We start from the raw sequence: 24,203 nt of genomic DNA, 5'->3' as shown, positions 1-24,203 counted from the left end.
AGAGAGACAGACAGACAGAGAGAGAAACATCGGTCTGTTGTCTCTTGTAAGCACCCAGACTGGGGATCAAACCCACAACCTTTTGGTGCATGGGACAACACTCCAACCAACGGAGCCACACCGGCCAGGTCTTGAATTTGTTTGTTTGTTTGTTTGTTTGTTTTCTCTCAGTGTACTTTATTCTTTTTTTAATTATAAAAAATAGCCCATACGTGTAATCACATGAAATTTTCAAAAGAGAAAATTATGTTTACCTCTCATTCTGCTGGTCCAAATTCCTTTTCCACCCAAATTTCCCCTCTTTGAGGAAACCACCATTTACAATTAGATATGTATCCTTACTGTCTTTCTCTTCTTCACATGGGTATTTCTTCATACACATATATGGGATTTCTTTCTTCTGTATTTTTTTCCAAAAATTAAATCATAGCAAACTTAGTCTTTAAAAAAATCTTTGTTTTTTTTTAATTAAGTGGAAAAACAAAAGCTCTCTTTTTAAGTCTGTATAGGCAAATAAATTTATTTCATTCATTTTAATTACTGAATAACATTTTGTTGTAAGGCTATAGCAGATATAATTCAGCTTCTCACCTGTTGTTGAACATTCTGGTTGTTTCCACGGTTTTATTATTGCAAACATTTACTATTAGCATCATTTTGTAAGCCTTATGGTCATTTTCCACTCCGTAAAGTATGTTGTTAAAGAAATGAAAAAGTAGGAACCTCCCATCTTCAGCTATTTTCTGTAATAATGCACTTCCATAATTAGTAACCTGTTACCTAGTAATAAGAATTATAGAGATTCTCTTTATATCTGAGGCAGCTGCAAACGTAGCTTTTATTTTGTGCGGGAGTCATTAGTGGTTAGCTTCTGTGTGGACTCACTGCAGAGCAGAGGTGATCTTTCAGCTGTCAGAACGTCCCATCTAGACCCCTTCAAGGGTGAATGATTCCTGGGTTGGGGCAAATCTAGTAATCTAATGATGGACTGCCCACTCAACCAGGGTTTGCTGGTTTTACCTTCTTAGGCCGTGGCCTTACATTTTTATGAGTGAGAGAGCCTGGCTTGTAGAGAGAATTAATTTTAAAAGAGCTCTGTGATATTTTAGAATTAGGAAGGAAGGAACTCCTGCTTTGATGATATGAAAAATTTGCCCTGACACCATTAATTGCTTAATATGTGATCAGTAATGTTACTGGCCATATGTTTCAGGATTTTTGAATACTCAGGGAAAATTCTTAATCATGTGGTTATGAAAACAACCAGTTTCTATAAGTGAAAATGAGCATGCTTATTAATGCAATTGCCTAGTGCATTCAGTCACATTTATAACTCCCAAGGAGAATGATTGTTTTGCATGATTTAGTATTTACAAAATTACAGTCGCACGGCAAAGCTTACTGTATTTGAAGCATATGTGGTCCTTTTGCAGGTAATAAAATGGAAAATCCAATTTGCAATTGCAGAATAAGCCTCTGAGTGATATATGATCTTCATAGTAGCATCGGTCAGAGGGTCATCGCTAATCACGGCGCTGGCTGGCTTCCCCTGTGGCCGGGCCATCCTGCTGAAGAGTGCGCAGGGGGAATCTCTGTTTGGGAGGCAGCCAGCGTGGCTGTAGATGCACCACTTTCTAGCTTATTAGATCCTCTTTGTCACAGTGCTTAATCCTGCTGCCTGATCCTTGTTAGAACAGCGCCGGAGCGCCGCTCAGGCTTCTAATAAAGGAGATGGGTGAGGGCTCCTAACTAGACGCGCTGAAGCGTGCAGCCGTTCGGGCGATTGCAGCCCGACTGACAGTGGGGTGAGATGCTTCCTGCATGTTATTACTTGAAAGGGAACTTACCTCCGACAGCTGACAGATGAGCTTTGCTGAGGCAAGGGTAACTTGTTGCTAGGCCAATATGAGACGGGTGTCATCTTTTCACACAGTATAATGGTCTAGCTTTACTCTAATTATATTAACCCTCTTCTGAAATGGCTGCATTCCAGGCTGGTGCTGAGTGAGGCAGGAAAGCCAGAGACAAATAGCTGGCTGGGAGGATTACAGCTGCACAGAAGCAGGTATTGTGTTCTCCACCAGTGACATTAAGTGGAAAAACAAAATAAGCATGCCCTATTACGGCAAGCCGGTGATAACTCTGAAGAGGCAGAGCTTGGTTAGGCTCACACGGTTTCCATCTCTGTCATCTGGAATAGTCTGCTTCAAGGTTTGCTATGGACATTAAACATAGTTTTCATGGCTCTTTGTTAAAAAGAAAACACTGTCAACGACAAAGCTATTGTTTTGGGGTTTTTTCTTCCCCCAGTGAACCCGAATCATTCTTTTCCATTAGGCTCCCTATTTCTGGTCACTGTGAGAAACCCCTGTGAATGTGATTATGTAGCATTGTTTGAGACTAAACTAAACAGCTGGAGTTACAGATGCGTTGTAAGTGATGCCATTGAAAATGCTCATGAAGAGCCTGTGGGTCTCTCTGTGTACCCTGACTTTTCAGACATCAGTATAAGACTCCTTTTGCCTTGAAGGGAGTGTGTCCAGCTCACATCCCGTGTTTCCCGCCTGCTCCAGGAGTTAGCAGGAGTCATTAGCAACCCCTACGCGCCTCCTCTGTCTCCATTGACAGCACTTTAATAGAGACATTGCTAGGGATTGACAGATCTCCGGGGGTTAGAGGCATCAGACAAAAGGGCCCCAAGATCGTGGCTGACCTTTCTTGGCATTATTCCCCTAGCTCTGTCTTCCATGTGTTGCAATCAGGGAGCATAGAATTGAGTACATCATTTTTAGAGGATTATTACTCAAAAGGCTGCAGGCTTAGTCAGACGCTATTAATAAGTTAACAAGAGGCTGTGTACATTCCAAAGTGGGTATGTAGGTAGTTGGTAGAATGCAGGCTCTCCTTTTCCATAGGAATATGCACCTGTACCTTAAATTCAAGGATAATTAAAACCTGCATCGCTCATAACAGCTGTACTTTTGGATTATTGGGCCTGAGTGGGAAAGAAGAGTCCTCTTTCTCTCTCTCACTGTCTGTTCCCTGGAAGTCATCCCTGGACAGATGTGGACTAGCTGAGGCTTGTCTGTAGGGTCCTTCCCAGAGTGTTTCCCTGGTCCTGTTGCTCTCAGCAGAGCCAGGACCCTGAATATGCAGCATTGTGAGGAATGCTCTGTGTTCCAAATGTAGCTGTCTTCCCTCTTTCCTCTCTTCTTCCCCAGAGTAAAACAATCTGATTCCCGTGTCCCCATCTGAAATAGATGTTAAGAGGAAAGCCATCCATTTGGGTTAAATCATGGTAATGTGTGAATGATGCGAGTTCCAGATGCATGTGCAGCTGATCCGATTCTACCTATTAGAAATTTAGACTGTGTTTCTCATTAGGATGACTGACTTTGGGGGGTAAGGAGCAAAGGTGTTTAGGTCACAGGTAGTCACCAACAAGGAGATCCTCTTTGCTTAGGAATTAGTTAATTTCTTTATGCAATTTATGCTTTTCATGGCCTCTTTTCTTTTTTTCACTTTGAATTGCATATATTTTCCCAAAGGTCTTAGTAATTTTTCATAGTTGATTCCATTCTGATGTCAGTGAGCAGGGTTTAGAAGCAGAAAGATGATCATATGTAAGCATAAGTTGTTAATTAGATGAATGTTTTAAGAGAGATGTGCTCATCTCTAGAGCCTCCACGCCCAACTTATTAGTGAATTGCTGCAGCGCACTTACTGTCACCTGGTACTCAGCCCTCCTCAGTGACCATGCTTCCTGAGAAGAGTGGGCAACATAGACACTGTGCATGTAAAACAGGACACTTTAGAAAGAAACTTAAATGGAAGACTTTTCCAGAAATTTCTATTATATTCATTCTTAGGAAAAGTGGAAATGGGAAAAAAAAGAATAGGAGAATGAATGATATGGAAGAGAGGACATAGACTATAGCAGTTAAGATCCAAGAGGAAATAAGAATTATACAGAAATTTAAGCAGATCGGTTTTATTCTAAAAACCCCCTCCCCAAGTAAAGATAAAAACTAAAAAGATTGCTGAAACCGGTTTGGCTCAGTGGATAGAGCGTCGGCCTGGGGACTGAAAGGTCCCAGGTTCGATTCCGGTCAAGGGCATGAACCTGGGTTGTGGGCACATCCCCAGTGGGAGATGTGCAGGAGGCAGCTGATCGATGTTTCTCGCTCATCGATGTTTCTAACTCTCTATCTCTCTCCCTTCCTCTCTGTGAAAAATCAATAAAATATATTTTAAAAAAAACAACAACAAAAAAAACTAAAAAGATAAAAGGCAAGGTCACACCCAGGTAAGATACCCAACTAAACAGACTCAGTGCAACTCTTGGATTTTCATTTGCCCTAGGCAGTTTTCTGATTCATGGTTTAGAGAATAAAGCCCATTAATCTCCCAAATGATTAAATATCTGACTAATGATGTTTAACCATTAAGATGAGGAAATTGACATTATTGACAATCTTGGAGAGAACTGTATCTGCTTATTTTTGTACTTAACACCAACAGATTCTAAGTAGCTTTGGAAACATCATGATGAATTGCTCCCTCTTGATATTTAGTAGTATCTGTTTTCTTTAAAAGCATTTTATGAAATTATAATCACTTTTATATTGGTCTTTTCTTCATATTTTTGAGTAGTTACAAGTTCATATAACAAAAAGAATATGGATTCAAAGAATCAGTTCTTTTGTTTTAAGGAGAAATATATCATCATCCTCATAAAAATATTAATTTGTTTTCATTTCTAAAGATCAGATCGCCTAGGAAATTTTGTGCTTCATGGTATACTTGCACCCTAGAATGTGTTTTCGTTATCCTGAATTGTCAAAATTATAACAAAGTTATGACAAAATTTGCAGTAGTGCCCCATAATAGGACAAATAATGTTACTTTGGTTGTGTCCTGTGAAGAATAATTGCTGGATTTCTGTGTTTAAAAAGCCTTAGTCTGTGGATCAGGAGTCTGAAAAAGACTTCCTCAGTAGGACTTTTAGGGAAAGGCCTTTGGTGAGGCTGGTGTCAAGTAAAACCACATATATCTCTGCTGCTTAGCTTCTCTGTCCTTGTCCCTTTCATAAGCAGGCAAGTTATCGGAAGCTCATTCACACACTGTCTTTTCCATGTTTCAGTATACCAATAAATAAGTAAAATAGTCGATTGATCATCAACAGATGGTGGCACTTACTGGCTTTTTGATGTTACTTCATTAACTCATCTTTGGTTGATCTAGATGTAACCCGATAGTTTCACAAGACTTTATAGAAAGAATATGAGATTTGCAGTTAGGAGTCAGGTTCACATCCCCACTGTCATTTTCTGATCTTGTTACACAGTTTCCCAATGTTTCTATTTATTCACCTGTAAAGTGATGTTAATAAGTGGACTCAGGGATTGCTGGAGAATCAAATGAGATGCTTTGAATGTATACACTGATGAGGACTATACAAATGTGAGTTTCTGTCATAACCATGTTAACGAAATCCATTTGGTGCTGATTGTGAGATTTTCTTATGGTACCTGAGAAATGTAATAATAATTTTACGTGGGCAATAGTTTTATCTCTCTTCATTCATATTGTTCTTTGGCTGATGAAAAACGGTGATGTTGATCGGATGGGTCTAGATCAGATTGAACAAGCAGTGATTCACATTGTCAAGACAGAATTTCAGGAAGTTCTCATAGCACTTCTCTTCATTTTGGATGGGGTCATTTTAGTCTCTAGCAAATACGTAGGAAAAATAAAGCATATACTACCTATGTAAGAATTCCTTCCAGGTTTACCTTCTTCCTACTTCCTTCCCTCCACTCCCTCTCTCCCTCCTTCTTTCCTTTGTTCTTCATTTCTTGGTCTATGGTACTAATTACTTGTGTATCAGTGATGAGTTGGGGTAAGAAATTTTAAAAATAAATCAAGTGAACCAAAAGGTACTTAGGATTGTGCTGTGGTTACTGCACAGGACTTCTTAGTCCTGATCCATGTAGGATGAAAGGACCTTCATCTTTTTTTCTTCTCCATCTTTTTCAGGAAACTTGGATCTGACTGGTCAGAAGCAGGTATTCAAAGCAGAGAACAATCCTTGGGTTACCCCAATTGCTGACCAGTTCCAGCTTGGCGTGTCCCACGTTTTTGAATATATCCGTTCAGAGACGTATAAGTAGTAAGTAGACTAGTTGTTTTCCAAAATAGTACACTCTGGTTTTATAGTATTTGTAATTATGTGATTTTAAGACTATCATGTGACATTGTCGTCTTGGTGGCAGTTAGTTCATAGCATTTTTACATGTTTTATTAATAACCACATGTAGTAATTATCTTGTAGTGATAGATTATTTTAATTGGTTTTATCAAAGGAAATTTATACCAAGTTTGTTTAGAAAATTTAAGTTATTAGTTGAATATTCATGACACTAAGGAAATTGGTCAGACACATTAAGATCAGAACATAATTTTTTTCTCCTTTGAATGCAAAGAATAACAGCTATTATGAACAAAATTGTTAAGCAGTTTGTTTATAACTGAGTAGAGAATACTAGAACACACCATTCTATTCTAGAGAAGCTTCCACTCTGGTGAGATGGTATTATTTCTAAGAGAAAAAGGAAGGAAGAGCAGAAAAAGAGGAGGAGGAGTCAGCTAGCTCAAGTCACAGCATCAGAATCCCTCAACTCTTCACCTCAGGTCAAAGGAGATTGTGAGGAGCCCGCCCTAAAACCCAGCTGGTTTTACCCTTTTTCCCCAGTGTGTCCTGGTTGGAAGGAACTCTCTTGGCACCATCTGCTCTGTTACATCTTCTGTCATTATTTCCCCTCATCCCACCTCCACCCCATGTTGAGATAATCATTTATCCTATGCTTCAGTGGCCCCCTAATGCTGAAATCTAGTCACCCCTAGTTTTAAGCAAATGCAAAAGACATAAAAATCCACAGTCAAATTTAATCTATTTTGACTTTGTTACCAACATTTGAGAATTTAACATCCCAAATATTAGAGAAAAATTACAGGATCATTGAAGGTCACGTTCAGGTGGGAGTCTCTCTCTCTCTTTTTTTTTTTATTTTATATAAGAAAAATGCCCCACACTCAATGTGGACCATGGGGCAGTGCTGACTGACAGGGCAGGCTTCCTATTTATAAATGGCCAGCTGTGGTCCTGTAGCCTCTTCCCCGGACACCATGCTCCTGGTCACAGGAGCTAGGGCTTAGTTCACTCATATTTCCTATTTGACAGAATCACAGAGAAGATGAGCTCTGAAGAACAATGACATTAAAACTAAATAGACTAAAATTGCCAAAATGATAGCATATCTTCATAAATGGAAGAAGCTTAAATCATGGTTTAGACTTTTTATGACATTGACAATATATTTTAAGACTTACCATTAGAGTAAAATGAGAGAAGTATAGGATGTGTGTTATGTTTCACAAGCCACAAGTTATGTGTAATATATAGATATATAGTTTCTTTAAATATGAATATAGCTCATCCTTGGAAATTGGTTTAATTAGTTATGAATATGTGTGAAAATGTAATTGCAAATTAGAAGATTATTGTTCATTTTATTCCTCTTAAATTGTTAATCATTGCCATCATTGGTTTGAGGTAGAGGTTTAATTTTTGTTAGTAAATGGGAGCCTACTTCTAATTGGTTTGTAGGGAATCGTTTTAGAAAATCATTGTATATATTTTAACTTATAACAAAGTACACAAATGAGCTCCTGTTAAACCAGAATTGGGGGAAATACTGTTTATTATTTTGGTTAACCATTTTTTTTTTATTTTACCATACTTTAATTTATAATTTACAGAGAATTAAAATATATTGCACATAAAATGCTTCTAATTTCATTTTAAAAGATTAAGTTGTGAATTTGTTAATTTTATATTACCTCAGTCATTATTGGACAATTAGTCACTATTAGATGACTAATTCTATTTATTGATGATGATTAGGATTCTGGATGAATGAGAGGCATGTTTCTTTGATTGAGTTAATTGGTATGTTATTTGACAGGGACTATATGACACAGCATTTTAATCAATAACCAATTTGATGTATGTATATTCTTATCTCTATTACTGGTATCCTACATTTGGGAATTGGAGTAATCCAAGCAATTTGCCTATTAGCATGCCTTTCTGTATTTGATTTCCTCATGAAGAATTATATTATCTTTTATACAGTTAAATCTGTATTAAAAAGCTTAAATAAGCTTAGGAGAGTCATTGTCCCATTTTTAGGAGGACCAGTTTGTACCCCGCTCACTGCTTTTAGAGGAGTCTGTGAGCCTCTGCTGGGAGAAAACACTTGTGGTGAACTCAAGGGCTGGTCTTTGGAGCCCGGAGAGATCATCTCTTCTCTCCTTGGGAAGGAGAATGTTGACCACTTCCTACCACTTCCTGCATTTCAGTCCTTTGGTTCTTCACCCATTCTTCCGTAGTTATTTTCACTCCTTTATCAAATGTACCAGCCAAACACGTGGACTAGTAACTAAGACACTAATCAGAATCTTAGTCTTTTAAAAATACTTGTATAAAAATACCACTATTATGTTTCCCTGATTTTTAAATTTAAGCTCGTCTTTTATATGAATATAGTATGTATACAGCTATTAATGTATATTAATTACCTTGATTTTTAAAATTCAAGTTTTTTTAAATAAATAAAAAAAGTGTATTGTCATGTAACTAGAACCCAACTGAAGTTTTTAATGTTCTTAAGCAGCCACTTCATAATTAGAGGACTTAAAAAGTTGTACTTGTAGTGACCTTCAAAAAGGTAATGTATTCATTATACTCATAATTTTCTTAAAAAAGCAAATTTTACATTCAGTACCTTAGTCATAACTCTAGTCTAAACCTTGTGGTTTCCAATCTTCACTTCTTTGTCTTTATAAAACCATAAACACCTCCATCCAATAAAATTTCCTTTTTTATTATGTAGATCTTCAGATTATATGATAGCATATTTTAAATTTTGTCTGGGCATTGAAAATACTAGTGAATCTCCTTCCTTTAAATTTTTTTTTTTTCTGACAAATTGACCCATCCTATATAATAAAAGGGTAATACGCAAATTGACCCTAATGGTGGAATGATCAGAACGACCTCTTGACCAGTCTCTATGAGGTGCACTGACCACCTTTGGTCCCTTTTCCTGGCTGGCAGGCTCCGATCGCCCAATGGTGAATGGGGAGCCAGGGGTGGGTGGCGCCGGGGGGTGGGGCCTCTAATTAGTTAAATAAAAGTAGTAAAGAACTTACTAGCATGTTTCATTTTTGTTCCTGTCTGTTGTTGACTTTCACAGTGACCTTCGTTTTCTAAGCATATCCTCAGAGGCTTTCTGAGTCTAGAGTAGCAACAATCAGAGAAGATGGATTATGTGATTTCCAGGTTCTAATGGACTCCAAGAGGAGATGTGGACATCTGAAACAAAACAGTGAAGTTAGTGTTGAAGAAAAGTTTAAACACTGTGAGGTGATTGAACTTGATGTGGAGGTGAACTTGTGTAGTTAAGCTAGAGGACATGTGGGTAGGAGTGGCTGGGAGCATGTTGTGGTATAGTTCCTTAGGAGTTGGTTCTTTGGAGTACATTTTGGGCATTCATCATAATATCCTCGTCATTTCTCAAGTGGAGATTACTCTGCTCATTTATCGTACTATCAGCCAAGGGAACATACTGGCTGGAGTCACAGCATTGCCCATTCATTATGAGTTACTCCCTCTGTTAAAGCAAAATAACTTGCTTGGTTGGGTGGTTGAGGGCCAACCTCTGCAAGCACATTACTGTTTTCAGGCTGTTGTAGAGTAATACAGACACCTCTTAACTCATTATTTGATAGTCCTCATCTCTCTATGACCTCTTTTATTTCTGTGCAGCACAATTATGATAGAATAGTCACCACGTGTTAAGTTTTCAGAAGATAGATTTTTTCCCCCTAGGAGGAGAAGTCAGATTGGAGTCAGGATCCTTGACGAGATTCTTTGTGAAGGGGAGTAACTCACACTTTTCTCATTTCTGTCAAGGAAGGTGGATACAAGCCACAAGCCATTGTGCAAGCTGACAAGTTAACTCTTAACAAAAGGAGAGGTTTGACAAATGTTAGGCTGAAAACGTGTCGGTGGATGAGGCATTTGGAAAACAGGAATCCTCATGAAGGCTGCAATTTGTGAAGCATGGCAGTCCTATTTCCAGGGCAGCCTAACTCAGCAAGCCTCTCTGTCATCTTCCTGTCTGTGACTTCCTTTCTCCCTAGAGAGGGGCCACGCTCACTTGTTGTTTTGTTTTGATTTTTAGTCTTAAATGAAGACTGGCTATACTATTATTCATGTTAGTTAATAGAAACATTTTAACAAAGCAATGTTTGGTGAATGGTGAGCAATGATGAGAAAAATGCTGGCAATTTCTCTTCACTAGCAATCTAGCAAAATAAATCATCCTGTTTGATTTGTAAGGAAGGATACTTTTTGGTTATTGTTTCTCAAATTGTTTTACTTGTAGTATTAAGACTAAGTAATGTTTTCTTTTTTCTGTATTGTGTGCAAACCTATTAGAAGTTATTATGGACATAAATGGGCTTTATTAAACAGCTGCTGTATCCTCTAATGGCTTCTGAGACAGTGGCCTAGAAGATCCTTAAAATAACAGATTTATCTGGTCTACCAAAAGGCTGGAGCATTTCAACCTAATTGGTGATCCCATTCATTTTACGACAGCCCTTTGCAGAAGAGATTTTGTCTCACAAAACTGTGTAAACCTTATTATTTTCTGGTGAAGTATGAATGGCTGCACAGAGCTAGCAGATGGTTTTTATAAATATCACAGAAAAATGGAGGAGAGGGTTAAACTGCCAGGGCCTTTCTAGCAGAGAGGGAATTTTATATAGTAAAAAAATTTTAACTAGTAAGCAGAACAATGTAGACTTTTCTTTATCTGCACTACATCTGAAAATAGTTCAAATTAAGCCAAAGAAAAACAATATTTCTTTATGGTAACATGAAAATGAAGAACCAATTTTGTTCCTACAGCTTTTGACATAGAAATTGTTTTTATATTTATAAGTTGACTATGTATTGTGTTCCTGGTTATTTATATTTCCTTTATATTTCCTATACATATATTTTGGTTCCTTTTTTATGCTAACAAATGTTTATCATATTTTTTCTATAATACAAATTGTGATTAAAACTTGATATCTCTGGACCTATTTGTATGCAAATATATTGCGTATAACTAACATTGCTAAGAAGTGTCTAAGAGAAAAGGTAAACCCATAAAATGTTATACTAGTATTTTGGGTAGTATTGTGTCATATTCCTTATTTCATGTTTACTTAAATGGTAAAATTACATAGCATTCCTTTTCTCCAGATAGTATATTACCAGTGCACAGAGTTGAAGAATGCTTATTTCGCTATTGAATAGATATGTCAGGATGTAATAGCAACTGTTGACCTATGATGTAGTCACTCAACTATTTCTCAGTGACGCCATGAGCTATTAATTGCCCTGGTAAATTAATATCTCTCCTCTTCAGGTAACAGGAAGGAAACAGACTATTTGAGGAAGAGTACATAACAATTTTCTACCTCTTTCAAGATTTTTTAGATTTAAAAGGATTTCTGCTTTTTAACTTGTTTAGCACTATTATTCAGAGATAATTGGTATTTTTCTTTTTTCTGTATGCATTTTCACAATTTTATTTTGATACATAAAGATTTTTGCAAGCTTTCACAGCTTTACTATCTATAATTTTATAGCTCATACAGAATGCTTCAGTTTTTAAAGGGAAGGTGCTTCCCATTTGGCATTTCCATTGGATTCTGAGGGAGTTACAGTAGGGAACCTCCACCCACCCCTCCACCTTCCCCCACACCAGACCTACTGTTAATGGAGGGGACGGTCCTCATCTCTCCTGGTTGCTTAGATTTCTTGCAATATCACAAGAAAAAATAATTTTCTGAGACTCACATGGGAGAACGAGTGAATTAAATCCCCGAGTTCCCAAGGTTTCCTTTCCTTCAGCCCGGCGATAGAACAAGTGCAGCAGGGGCTTCAGCAGAGCTAAAATGAGAGTCAGTGTCCAGCGTTTCTTTTCAGTGTTGGAGCCGGGTGCAGTCCAGCGTCAGGCTAGCTTAGCTTGTGTTTCCAGTTGCAGTTCATTTGCCCATTGCATGTGGTGTCTGCAGGGCCTCATGGCTGTGAAGAACCCAGGGGCAGATGCAGGGAAGCCACAAGTGAGCCACAAGCCCAGGAGTCACCAGAATCATGAGCCAAGGGTGCCAAGAGAGTTCATTCCTTTGTTTAGGGGCTTATATATTCCCAAATTTTCATGCACTTGCAGTGGCCATGCCCATTCTGGCTAATGCTTTCTGTTCCCAGGTGTGATTGACAAGCATGCATCTGTCTCCCCTCTGTCCAGTCCTTTTCCCAGTGTTTTGCAGGGAATAGGCCAGTGGTTCCCTGGGGAATGTAAAGTTGAAGCTCTCTGGTGCAGCTGCCGAAACGGCATACCTATAAAGCCCCCCTTTGTTCCTTTCCCATTATTAATAACTAGCTAATTGCAGTGGTATCACTAGGAAGGTCAAAGGTGAACCCTGTTAGGGTTTAAAAATCAGTTTCAGGTGGCTAGCTTGTATTCCTGAGAAACCTCAGGAACCTCGTCTAAGAAACCTCATCTTATGTATATTGTGGAATGTTTTTCGCTCTGATGTACATTAGATATAAATCCAGACTTGGAAAAGGTTCACCTCACATATCTGTGTGCGTTCTCTGGCCCTCTAATGTGGTCACGCCTCCGACTCTGTGCTGGCCTGTGAGCTCTGCAGGGACCTGGAGGATCAGGCTGGACCAATGAGCAAGAGCCATGTCAGCCTTTCTTCATCCTACTTCACTGACTAGTGTGCGTATCATTAGAGTTCTGAATAAATTCGGAGGGGCAAAAGGGAGACAGACCAGCGGCTGCAGCAGGGGGAGAAGAGTTTACTCTGAACCTTGCACCACAAAAGGCTTTCACTTAGGACTTTAAAGAGCGTGATCTCTCTGTCCCCCTCTGTCCTTATCTCCACCTCACCTGTCTGTTGATTGTAATGCCTGTACTCAGCATGTTTTGTGCAGCCCTGTGGTACAGTGTGACATATTGCAGTATCACTTTAGGGTAAATAGAATATCGTTTGTCCCACTTAACAAAAGGAAAAGTGTTGGGTTACTTCCTCTTCCAGAGAAGCTATTTTGAGTTCCATTTTTAAATGCTACTTATTTGATGTAATTATATTGAACTATTGAATATTGACCTATTCAATGAGATGAAATTGTTTAGCCCTACATATTGATAACCTTTATTAACTCCCAGTAATCTTCAAAAATTCAATGCTTGATGCTTTCTCTCCAGCTAAGATGAGTTATTGCCAGCATTTGATTTTTTTATTTGAGAAATAAATTAATAACTGGCGCTTTTATAATCAAACAAAACTCTGTGATTTCTATTCTCTACAAAGTAATATCTTGTTTTATTATGTGCTGACTTTTTATTGAGCTCTGGTCTCTTATTCTGGTCGGGCATTGTTGTTGGGTAGGCAAATTCTGTTTACTAGTGAATGTGCTTAAATACTCTCTAAGGCTTGGCCCCCCAGCATACGCTTGGCATTCTGAGTTGTATGTTTTTCCAAAACATGCAGTTCAACGATGTTTCATTTTAGGAACACACTGTATGCGCTGTTGTTCTTGGGAGAGGGGTAGGTAATGTTACTTCAATCTTATTACAAGAATTGACCATGTTAAAGCAAGCTGGTTAGAATTTGAAGGCCCCTTGGGAATGGAAAGCACCTAACACAATCCCCTGCTTCGTCCTAGTTAGCTAGAAAATTCAAGAAGGGAGGGTCACCCACCATGGACCTGACGTTGTTTTGTTCACAAAATCCTTATGGAGGGAATCAGCAGTGTGGATGGTCTTGTGATGGGATCCCCACTGGGAGGCGTGGACTGTCCCTCTGACTTTGTGTCCTTAGTGGTAGCTGCTGGTGCCTTGCCCTGTAAAATGTGGAGTCAGGATTTTCTGTCTCATCTTGGAGTTCTAATAACCACATCTGGAGCCCTTTATAACTTTGGCTTAATTTTCCTACCTTGTCTCAGTAGAACTCAAGACTACTAATAACAGGGCACAGAGTTCTCTTCGCATGTAATTAAAGCTGTTTGCTTCCCCAGAGGAGATGGGGACATCAGAAATGGGGTGCGTATTTCCATGTGGTATACATGGCATAAAGATGCAGGGCTGCGCTCTGCTTGAAACTGTGCAGGAGAAGAGTGGAAGTAAGGCTGTTCTTAAAGGGCTGGCATAGGGATAGCTTCCAGTCCCAGTTCTGTCAGTGCCAAGTGACCTCGTCTCACCCACGCTCAGCTTCGCCATCTTGAGGGCAGGAGGTTCAAGCTAGATCATCTTAGAGTCGCCCCAGCAATGGTTTCTAATTCTGAGGTCTTTATTTTTCTGGGAAACATGATGTATGGTGTATATCAATTCATTATTTTTTAAATTTAGTTTAATTCTTGAATTTTCTCCCATCTGGATTTACTTTATTGATTTTTTCTTTTAAAGGGAATGGAAGATGATGATGACCCTGAATATAAATTGTTACAGGAAAATGGTATAAGATAAAATTATCAGATCAACCCTTTTATTCTATGTTTTATGGAATACCTAATATATGTTTGGCAGTAACTTAATAGTACACATGAATTCCTGACACTTTCGATTCTTCAGACTTATTAATCAGTGTAGTCAGCACTGGAGCAATTTTATGAGACTTTCCAGTCATCAAAAATTTATTATCAGATAAATCAAAGAAACAACAAGCATCTTAATAGGGTAGAGAAAGTGGCATGTAAAGGATCGTTTAAGACTATGCCTTTTGTCAGTTGTGTGTTATATTTACAACCAATGTCAGAGAACTTACTCATAATTTCGTGCAAAGAGTCAGTGGTGTGATAGTTATCTTCTTACGTAAAATCTTCTGTTTTCTTCAGTAGAATAGTGTAGACTCTGAATGCTAAATATACAGACGGTAGGAAACATCATGTTCTAATGTTAAACTTACAGTATTTATTTTAAAACGGTGTCTACATGTTCTTCAGAATTTTATTATAGTAGTCCTCCAAAGTTAAGAATTATCAAACTCAGTCCTTTCCTTTCAGACAAGATTGCTAAACTTGAACTCTTTGCTACGGCTTGGGAAATAGCAATATATATGCACATCCCCTTTCTTGTGGATGCGTACCCTGTGGACCTTCTAACAAATGTGAGGCCCGGGCTTATGTCTACCATATTCCTGGCCCAGTTTTGACAACTTTCTGACGGTATAATAAAGACTTATATCTTCATTGTGTGAGATTAGTTACTTGAGGAAAGTTTTTCCATCACCCTAACCCTGTCCTGATAGTACCAGGATCTCACTATCTGCCAGGACACAAGGATCATGGCAGTTAGCCAAGTGAGAGCTGAACTAGCTCCGTAGTGCCTGACCCAGATACACTGGGAGTGGACCCAGCAAGACAAGGCTGGGTTACTTCCCATCAAAGTTGCAGCCTATTTTCCACCTAAGATCTCCATAAGTGCTATGTTTTCTATCTGGTATGTTCCTTCTGCCCACATTTACCTATTGAATGTCCAGGTATTTACCAAGTGTCAAGTAAATATTGCATTCTCAGAGACCTTGTTTCTCAGGTCTCCATGTACTCTAGGTCCCTTTTAGCATCTTTCTGCAGAGCCTTTACTTTTTCTTCATAGCAATTTTAACAATAATAATGGCTGTCAGTTATTGAGTATTTACTGTGTGACTGACATTGTGCTAAACTCATATGTGCTGTTCATCAGTGTGTAACTCAGTATTTATTTCTGTGAATACTATTTCTGCTTGGGGGGGTGGTATTTAAATACATGTTTTCTTTCCCTTAGGAGACTGGAATCTTTTTGAAAGCAAGGCCCTCCTGGGCTTAGCATGGGGCATGCCCTCGTGTCATATGTAAATGACCCGTTTCATACAGAGGAGCCTCTGGCAGGTTGCCCTGATTTCTGAAAGAAAACTGTTCTGACATCCAGAATGGACCACAATATAGTTCTCTGTTTTTGCTGGTTCATAATAAACAATACTCGAAACATTAAAATGTGCTCTCAATAGAGCGTATGAAGTGAAGATTTTGTCTTCACAACAGTCTTTCATTGCTTGTATAGATCTCTATTTCCCACATTACTCTCATTAGAAATGAAACAGTTCCTTAGCTTCACAAAGAAATGAATTATGTATGAAAATGAGACTTTATATGAATATGCAGGCTCTGTGGTCATTTTGTGTGCCTCTCTTTGTCCATCCAGGGAGTGTTTCTTGGGTGTGTGGACTGTGTGGTTGTATTTGTAATGTTTAGTGTATTTCTGAGGAAGACACAGTAAGCTAGTACTGGTGATTATGTTTTGGAAGGAAATTGGATGGCTAGAGGCATGAAGGGGAGGGCACATTCTCTTTTATCCTTTGTATCTATTTAACATTCTATTTTGTACATGTATTCTCTAAGACAGCAGTTGCTAACCTTTCGGTCCCAACGGACCACCGGTTGGCCACCGCAACTCCAAAGGATTCCTTAAACCAGCGGTCGCCAACCTTTCGGACCTCTCGGACCACCAGTGGTCTGTGGACCACGGGTTGGTGACCACTGCTCTAAGAGATTATTTAAAAAGAAAAATTTAGTAACCAGTAGGGCCTATGGAGTTTAGAAGGAAGAACCACAAAAAATGTAGCTATATAATTAGTTTTGGCTCCTATTATGTCCCCTTTCCATTTGTTTGCCTAATGTAGGGGTGGGGAATGTCCCTCCCGAGGGCTAAGGCCCATGAAAGCATTTGGTGTGGCCCTGCCAAGGCATTAGGGGTGAATTAATTAAACGTTTGACCAAATATAGCAGCTAATTTTTAAGTTGATAATTTTGTATGGCCGGAGAATTACGTTATAAATATCCAAATGGGCCTTGGCAGAAAAAAATGGTTCCCTACCCCTGGCCTAGTGGAATCCATTCTTAAGGGTCTTTCTTTAACCAGGTACACCAGATACCTTCTACCAGTAAGTGATGTTGCCTCTTAAATGTGTCCCAAATTTTGGACAGGGACTGTCTGAATGAGAGTTTGAGAGGTTTCTCACGGGATGCATGGATCTTTCCTATTCTTGGCTTAAGCATTGTGAAATCTTCCATCATTTGTAAGACTTCTCAGGCTTTCCTATATCCTTGGACAAATATATAGTAATTGCTTTTTCTTCCGAATCCTACGTGAAATAGGAAAAGGTGGTCATTCACAAAGACCTAAGAAAGAGAATAGGAAAAATAAACAAGAAAACATACTTGTTCGTTGAGTTTCTTTATTGTAAGTGATTGAAAGGTAAGGTTTTCTGCACTAGAGAGGTCATGATGGTTGAAATAAGGAAAAACGAATCTTGGAAGAACTGATTGTGTATTAGAGGGTGAGACTGGGCTTCAACTTCCCATTTACAAGACATGGATATTTTGTTTTAATTATTTTTAAAATTTCTTTCTTTCTCTCATTTATTTCTTTATTTTTTGGCTGTATGCTAAGATAACGTGTGCAGTTTAGACTGTTTATGTGAGATTATGAGCATTTTAAATCTGTTTTTGTGCATACTCAATAGAAACTGCATGAGTGGTGATTTTTTTTTTTATAGTTTAATAACATGAGTGGTGATCTTTTAATAGTATGTGTCTTGTAACTAGCCAGTTTATTTTGGTACTAAATTCTAGATAATTCCTAAGGAATGTAAATTTTATCAATAAAAGTTTTTGTTTTGAAGTACTTAATTTTTTAAGTTTGTTTTTTTGAAGATGGCTTCTGCTTTATTTTTATAAGTTTAATTAACAAGATAGGTCAATAAGAAAAATACTGATCATCAAGCTGATGGAGTAAAAATAGCCTTTATTAATTTAAACTGAAATGTAGTTAGGTAAAGAAATAATGGCAGATGGGAAAGTGCTGCTTCAAGGCCACCATGTGCCTGCTCCTTACATTACTGATGATCCAGAGCAGCTGTTATTAGAAAACTTCAGAGCATACATGATAAAGTCAGCTACTCCCCATCCTTCCCTCCCTCAGTTTCCTCCGTTCATGTGCTAACGTCCAGGTGGGTTTATGTGTGTCACAGTTCCCTGTGTCACACCAAGGAGAGACTTGACAGTCACTGACTTCTTGCTGTGTCCCAGGACCCAGTGGGTTCCTTACAGGCTTTGGCTCCCACAGGCTGATGACTCCACAAAATGTAGGTGTTCACCCAGCTTTCAAATGAGAAAACCAGTCGCAAAACAAGTAAAATGACCAGTGGTGTAGCCTAGTGATGGAGCCAGAGATCAGAGTCCATCTGTCCTGCCTCTAACTTTCCTTGTTGCTTTTAAATAGTATCTAGGAGGAAAATGAGGAAATGCTGAGTTAATGATGATGTCCTCCACAGGAAGTTGGTGTATGGAACTTAGGGGTGCTTACATGTGATCATTTCACTTGTCTGTTCTTGAACTAAACTCAGCCTCCAGCGAGGCCATATCCGTATCCTAGAATTGAAGGCACAGGCAGCATTCAGGGGTGCTGAAACAATATTCTTGTAACCAGCTTTTCATTCCCACAAGTCTATCTTCCTGCATCCACCCTGATTCTGATTTAACAGCCTCTTATGGGGTGGCCTGGTCCAGCCAATACAAATTCATTTTCTTGCCAGCTACATACAGACTATGGTTCAACATTTGTGTATTCATCTATGGAGGGCTACATGTTTATATTGTTTTGTAGTTGGAATTCAAGCAATAAATACATATTCCAGGGTGTGACCTTTTCCTACCATCCTATCTAATAAAAGAGAAAAATGGTAATTGGCGTACGACGATACCCTTTTCATTGGCTAATCAGGGCTATATGCAAATTAACTGCCAACTAAGATTGGCAGTTAACTGCCAACAAGATGGCGGCTAATTTGCATATGTAGGCACAATGCAGGGAGGCGAAAGGGAAAGCAGGAAGAAGCCCCCTGCCACTGACAGTGATCGGAAACCCAGGGGGGAGCTAAGAGCTGGGGGGCAGGGCAAAGGCGGCCCTGGGGCCGCCTTTGCCCTGCCCCCCAGCCATGATCGGAGAATCAGGCGCCTTTTCCGCCCTGGCCATTGATAGCAGGAAGTAGGGGTGGAGCCAGCGATGGGAGCTGGGCACGGTTGAAGCTGGCAGTCCCAGGAGCTAGGGGTCCCTTGCCTGGGCCTAAAGCGGAGCCCACGATCGCGGGGCTGCTGCAGCTGCGGGTCCCTGCTGCCCGGGCCGGACGCCTCAGCCAGAGGCGTTAGGCCTGGGTAGGGGCAGAGCCTGCAACCGCGGGGAGCTGGGGGTCCCCTGCCCAGGCCTGACACCTCTGCCAGAGGCCTCAGGCCTGGTCAAGGGGCTGATCCGGTGATTGGTGATCGGAGGGTGATGAGGGTCAACTCCTCTGGCCGAGGCATCAGGCCTGGGCGGGGGGCGGAGCCGGGGATTGGGGGATATGATGGTCCCCTTGCCCAGGCCTGAAGCCTGGGTCAGAGGCGTCAGGCTTGGGTGGGGGTGGAGCAAGCGATCAGAGGGAGATGGGGGTCCCCTGCCCAGGCATGATTCCTGGGCCAGAGGCCTCAGGCCTGGGCAGGGGCCAGAGCCAGTGATCGGGGGGAGATGGGGGTCCCCTGTCCAAGCCTGACACCTCTGGCGGAGGCGTCAGGCCTGGGCAAGGGGCCGATCCTGCGATTGGAGGGTGATGGGGGTCAACGCCTGAGGGCTCCCAGTATGTGAGAGGGGGCAGACTGGGCTGAGGGACACTCCCCCCCACACATACACCCAGTGCACGAATTTCGTGCACCGGGCCCCTAGTACTTTATATTATTTATTGCTTTTGACATCATATGGACTCGTGGTCTCTCTCAGCTCATCTTGTCCCAATGACCAGTATCAGTCTTTCTCTGTGGTCTCTTCTTTGTGTTTTTGTTTTCTTTTCAGCTTCAGACTGAGGGTATAACTAATTTGCTCCAACAAAGAACTGACTCTTTTCCAAGGAGCCTTACTTATTTTGAGCAGCAGTAGCATTAAAATTCAAAATCTGAGGCCTAGAAGTGCATGTTTTCCAAAAGAGTACCAAGGGTAGAGTGATTCGGGTATGCCAACCACTTGAGTGAGAGCAAAAAATTAGCTATGTCCAAAGGAGCATGAATGCATTTTGATGCCTCCCGTTTCTTTATATCTTTGGTAAGTTTGTTTTGCCCTTACTCTCTTACTGGAATTTATTAATCCAGTTCCCCCTTTGCCAGTCTACACATGCTAAATCATTCATTTGTTTACATGACAAGCAATCCCACATTTGCATGTCTTCATTTTCTTCCTTACCTGACCCTAGATTCACGTGTTCTAGAATTGGCTAAGTGGGTAAGTTCAGAAATCTTGTCACTGCCTCCAGAATACTTGAAAATAAAAGGAAATAGTAACCCCCTTCCAGGTTTTATTTTAAAGAAACCAAGTTTGGGCCACTCAGTAATATAAAGGTGTAGGTCACCTAATATCTAGATAAAATCCTATGAGGTTAAGAGACAATGATAGCAAAGCAGGAAACCATACCCATACAGCCTTTGGAAGTTTTGTGCATTTCCTGGTCATTTTCTTGGGCACTAATGTGAGTCTTTTAACACCAATAGCTTTACTCTTGCACTCAAGTTATTGACTGGTTGATTGGTTTTTGGCTTTTTCCTCCATCTCATTCAAGTATTTGCTCAGATGTTTCTTCACAAAATACTCCCATATCACTCTGTCTGAAACAGCCCACCCCCCACCCGCCCCTACCCTCACTTTTCTTCTCACACTTCTCTGCCCCTTCTAGAATGGAGGTTCCTCCAGGAGCAGGGACTTTGCTGCGTGCACTGCTGTGTCCCCAAGAGCCACAAAATACGTGGGTTCCCAAAATACTTGATGAATGAGAGTGATTCTTTCAACCACATTGTAGCCTGCAATTTAAACATTTCTGCAAGAGGAAATTTTTTAAAACCTTCCATCACACATTCATTACACATTTTTAGTGTTTCCCTTTTTCTGCTCGTGCCTTGAGTTGCTGAGACTTCACAATATTATTAGCTGCTCCCATCACCATGAATGTTTCTGTGACGTTTCCAAGGCTCAGCCTTCGCCAGCCAGCGATTTCCCATCCAGCCTAGTAGCTCCGTTTAGCTAGACTTTGAGAGAAGCTGCATCCATGGAATTTTAGAGGATAATATGGAAAAATACCAGCACTGTGGGAGGGTATCTGACCTGGACTCAGCCTAGCTGCCTGTTTGGGTTTGATTTTGAATCAGCCAGGCCTCCAGCCTCTAGCACAGTGGTTCTCAACCTTGGCTGCACATTAGAATCACCTGGGAATCTTTTTAAACTCCTGATCCTCTGGAATGAGGCCCAGAAATCAGGATTTTAAAAAGATTCCCAGGTGATTCTAATGAGCAGCCAAAGTTGAGAACCACTGCTCTAGCAGATATCTCTCTCTGTGTGTGGAGCCCTGCACTGACTGCTGAGCACCTCAGGATGCAGGTGGCCCTTGTCCTCCCTTATGATGGTGGGAATGAGTCTATAAAAGGTGAATTGGCAGGCTATGGCTGTAGCAATTGCTTAGCAGTAAACAGCAAAGGAGAAGAATCGGAAGGGGAGGCAGTTCTTTCTCCCAGTCCTCAAAATGTGTTTTGTTAGCAAGTCAGAAAAACTGATCTCTCAACCCAAGAAGCTAATGTGAAAGGACACTTTAGGTATCCTTTGTACCCACTCAGTCCTGGGGAACCAGAGGACTCCTGGTCAGCTGCATTGAGGAGCCTTCACCTGCAGCAGGTGGAGTGTCATTACTTACCCCCCTCACCTGTGGCATGTGAAGTGCAGTCTGTCCTTTTGACTCGGGAGACGCCCAACAAAGGTGAGGCATGATGGTGTGCTTAAAGAAGTGTTTGGCTTATCCACACAGAATGGTCCTGTCAGTAACACCACTGCCAATTTTTTAGTAAATTCTTCAGAGTGTTAACGCAAAAAAAAAACCATTGAAACCTGCAAAGAATTTTTGTGAGTTTATTTGAGCCAAACTGTCGACATATGCCAGGAAGCAGAACCTCAAAGAGTTGAGATAATGCTCCGGAGAATGGCGGGGTTACATTTGTATTTATACATTGCAATCAGAGGAGGGACATAGGTGGGTTACATGAAATTCATTGGTGATAGATTAAAGAGGAGGGATAAAGCAAAGCAGGGGAAACCCCTGGGATTGGATAAAAAGTAAAATGATGGACACATACTTAGGTGGGTGAAGGACAATTAACATGATAATGAAGGAATCTGTGGTATCTGTCCTGGCGCCCAGCACATTTGGATGTGCCCCAGGGCCTCCAGAAAAAGGGAAGTTACAAGTTACTCAGATATTTCAAGGGTATGTTATCATAGATGCAAAAAGACAGATAGACTCAGTTAAGGTAAAGGTTGACCTTGTCAGTGAAGATACTGGCCTAGGACATAACTGCCCACCATAACTGCTTTTAAAGTTTAATTTCAGATCATCCTTTGTGGTTACTTTAGGTCTCTGAGTTTGCAAGACTGCCATGCAGGCCTCCCCTGAGCTTGTCAGGTCAGCATGTAGCCCCTTTTGTCCACAAGAGGTTGCATTAATTTTCTATATTTCAAACAAAAGTCCTCCTAGTCAAATTTTCATTGTTAACTGTGTTGAGGACAAAAAGATGGCATTTTACATATTTTTTCCTAAGAGTATAAATACTGTGAATTGGTTTTAATTATGTTTATCAGAGAGAGAGAGAGAGAGAGAGAGAGAGAGAGAGAGAGAGAGAGGCAGCTGCTTTATTTACATTATGCCAACATTCCTGCTTCTGAAAATCAGTGCAGCTGCCTCCTTTACAAGAGACCAGAGACTACTGCAGCCAGTGTCACCCAACTCTGGTCTCAGAGCCTTGCCAACACCTGGAGGCCAAAACTGCCAAAGGAACTTGGGGACCCTAGAGAAGCATTTCCCTGGGGCCAAGGGACTGCTGAACACCCCTGGGCAATGAAACAAATTGTAAATGTCTCCCAGGAAGAGAAGGCCTTCCCCTTGGAGAAAACGCTGGCTCCAGGAAGCAGGCAGGGTTCCCCTCCACAGTGTAAGCCGTCGGGTGTTCATTGATCTGCCTGATTTGAATCCCATTCTGTAGAGGGTTTTATATAGAGAGAGATGCATAATTATTTTGAGAGTCATTGTTACATATAATTAATAGTCTGTTGAGTGGGTATACCACAATTTGTTTATCCAGTTGCCTGTCGACAGACATTTGGGCTAGTTCCATTTGGGGCTATTATAAATTAAACATCTATGAACTTTTATTTTAATTCTTTGAACATGCACTGTCACTGTAAATACCTAGGAATGGAATGGTGAATCATATAGGAGGTATAGTTGTTCCACATCCTTAATTTTGTTAAATTTTATTTGTTATAATATGTTCTCAAATAGTTTTAATTTACATTTAGCTGATAAATAATGATGTTGAGCTTTTACCACTCCTATATCTTCTTTAGTGACATTTTTGTTCAAATCTATTTTATTGAATAATTTATTTTTTATTGTCTTGAGATTTTTAAATGTTCTGTATACAATCCTTTATCAGATGTATGCTTTGCAAAGCTTATCTCTCTGTGTGATTTGTCTTTTCATTTTCCTACCAGTGTCTTTTGAAGAATAAGTTTTTAATTTTGTTGAAGTTCATTTTATTAGTTTGTTCTTTTCTGGATTATGCTTTTGATATCATTTCTAGGTATTGTTTGCCTAATCCAAGTTTCTCAGAATTTCTCCTGTGTTCTTATCCAGAAGCTGTATAGTTTTGGGTTTTGAATTTAAATCTATGATGCATTTTGAGTTAATTTTTGTATATGGTATAAGGTATAGATCAAAGTTTATATATTTTGCTTATAGATATACAATTATTTTTGTACCACTTAACTGCAGGTTGGTTGATACTGTTGCTTAAATTTTCTATATCCATAGTGATTTTCTGTCTACTTGTTTTATTAGTTATTGAGAGAGGGATATTGCAGTCTCAGACTATAATTATGGATTTATCTATTTGTCTTTTTGATTCTATC

At 40.0% G+C, this 24,203-nt stretch overlaps 1 protein-coding gene across 2 annotated transcripts in view; it reads left to right on the top strand.

Annotated features, from left to right (window-relative positions):
• The window catches only part of RSU1 (Ras suppressor protein 1), a 202,819-nt gene that overhangs the window by 96,875 nt on the left and 81,741 nt on the right, over positions 1 to 24,203 (top strand). Inside the window, exon 8 of one of the 2 annotated variants that reach the window (XM_059660211.1) lies at positions 6,040 to 6,172. The exons of the other annotated variant lie outside the window; for it this stretch is intronic. Coding sequence (XP_059516194.1) covers positions 6,040 to 6,172 — 133 coding nt within the window. The remainder of the gene's footprint in view (positions 1 to 6,039; positions 6,173 to 24,203) is intronic. 2 annotated transcript variants of the gene reach the window in all.

The sequence above is a fragment of the Myotis daubentonii genome, chromosome 1, assembly GCF_963259705.1.
Source record: "Myotis daubentonii chromosome 1, mMyoDau2.1, whole genome shotgun sequence".
Taxonomy (NCBI): domain Eukaryota; kingdom Metazoa; phylum Chordata; class Mammalia; order Chiroptera; family Vespertilionidae; genus Myotis; species Myotis daubentonii.
Note: the sequence above shows the minus strand (reverse complement) of the source record. Positions and strands in the feature narration are given on the sequence as shown.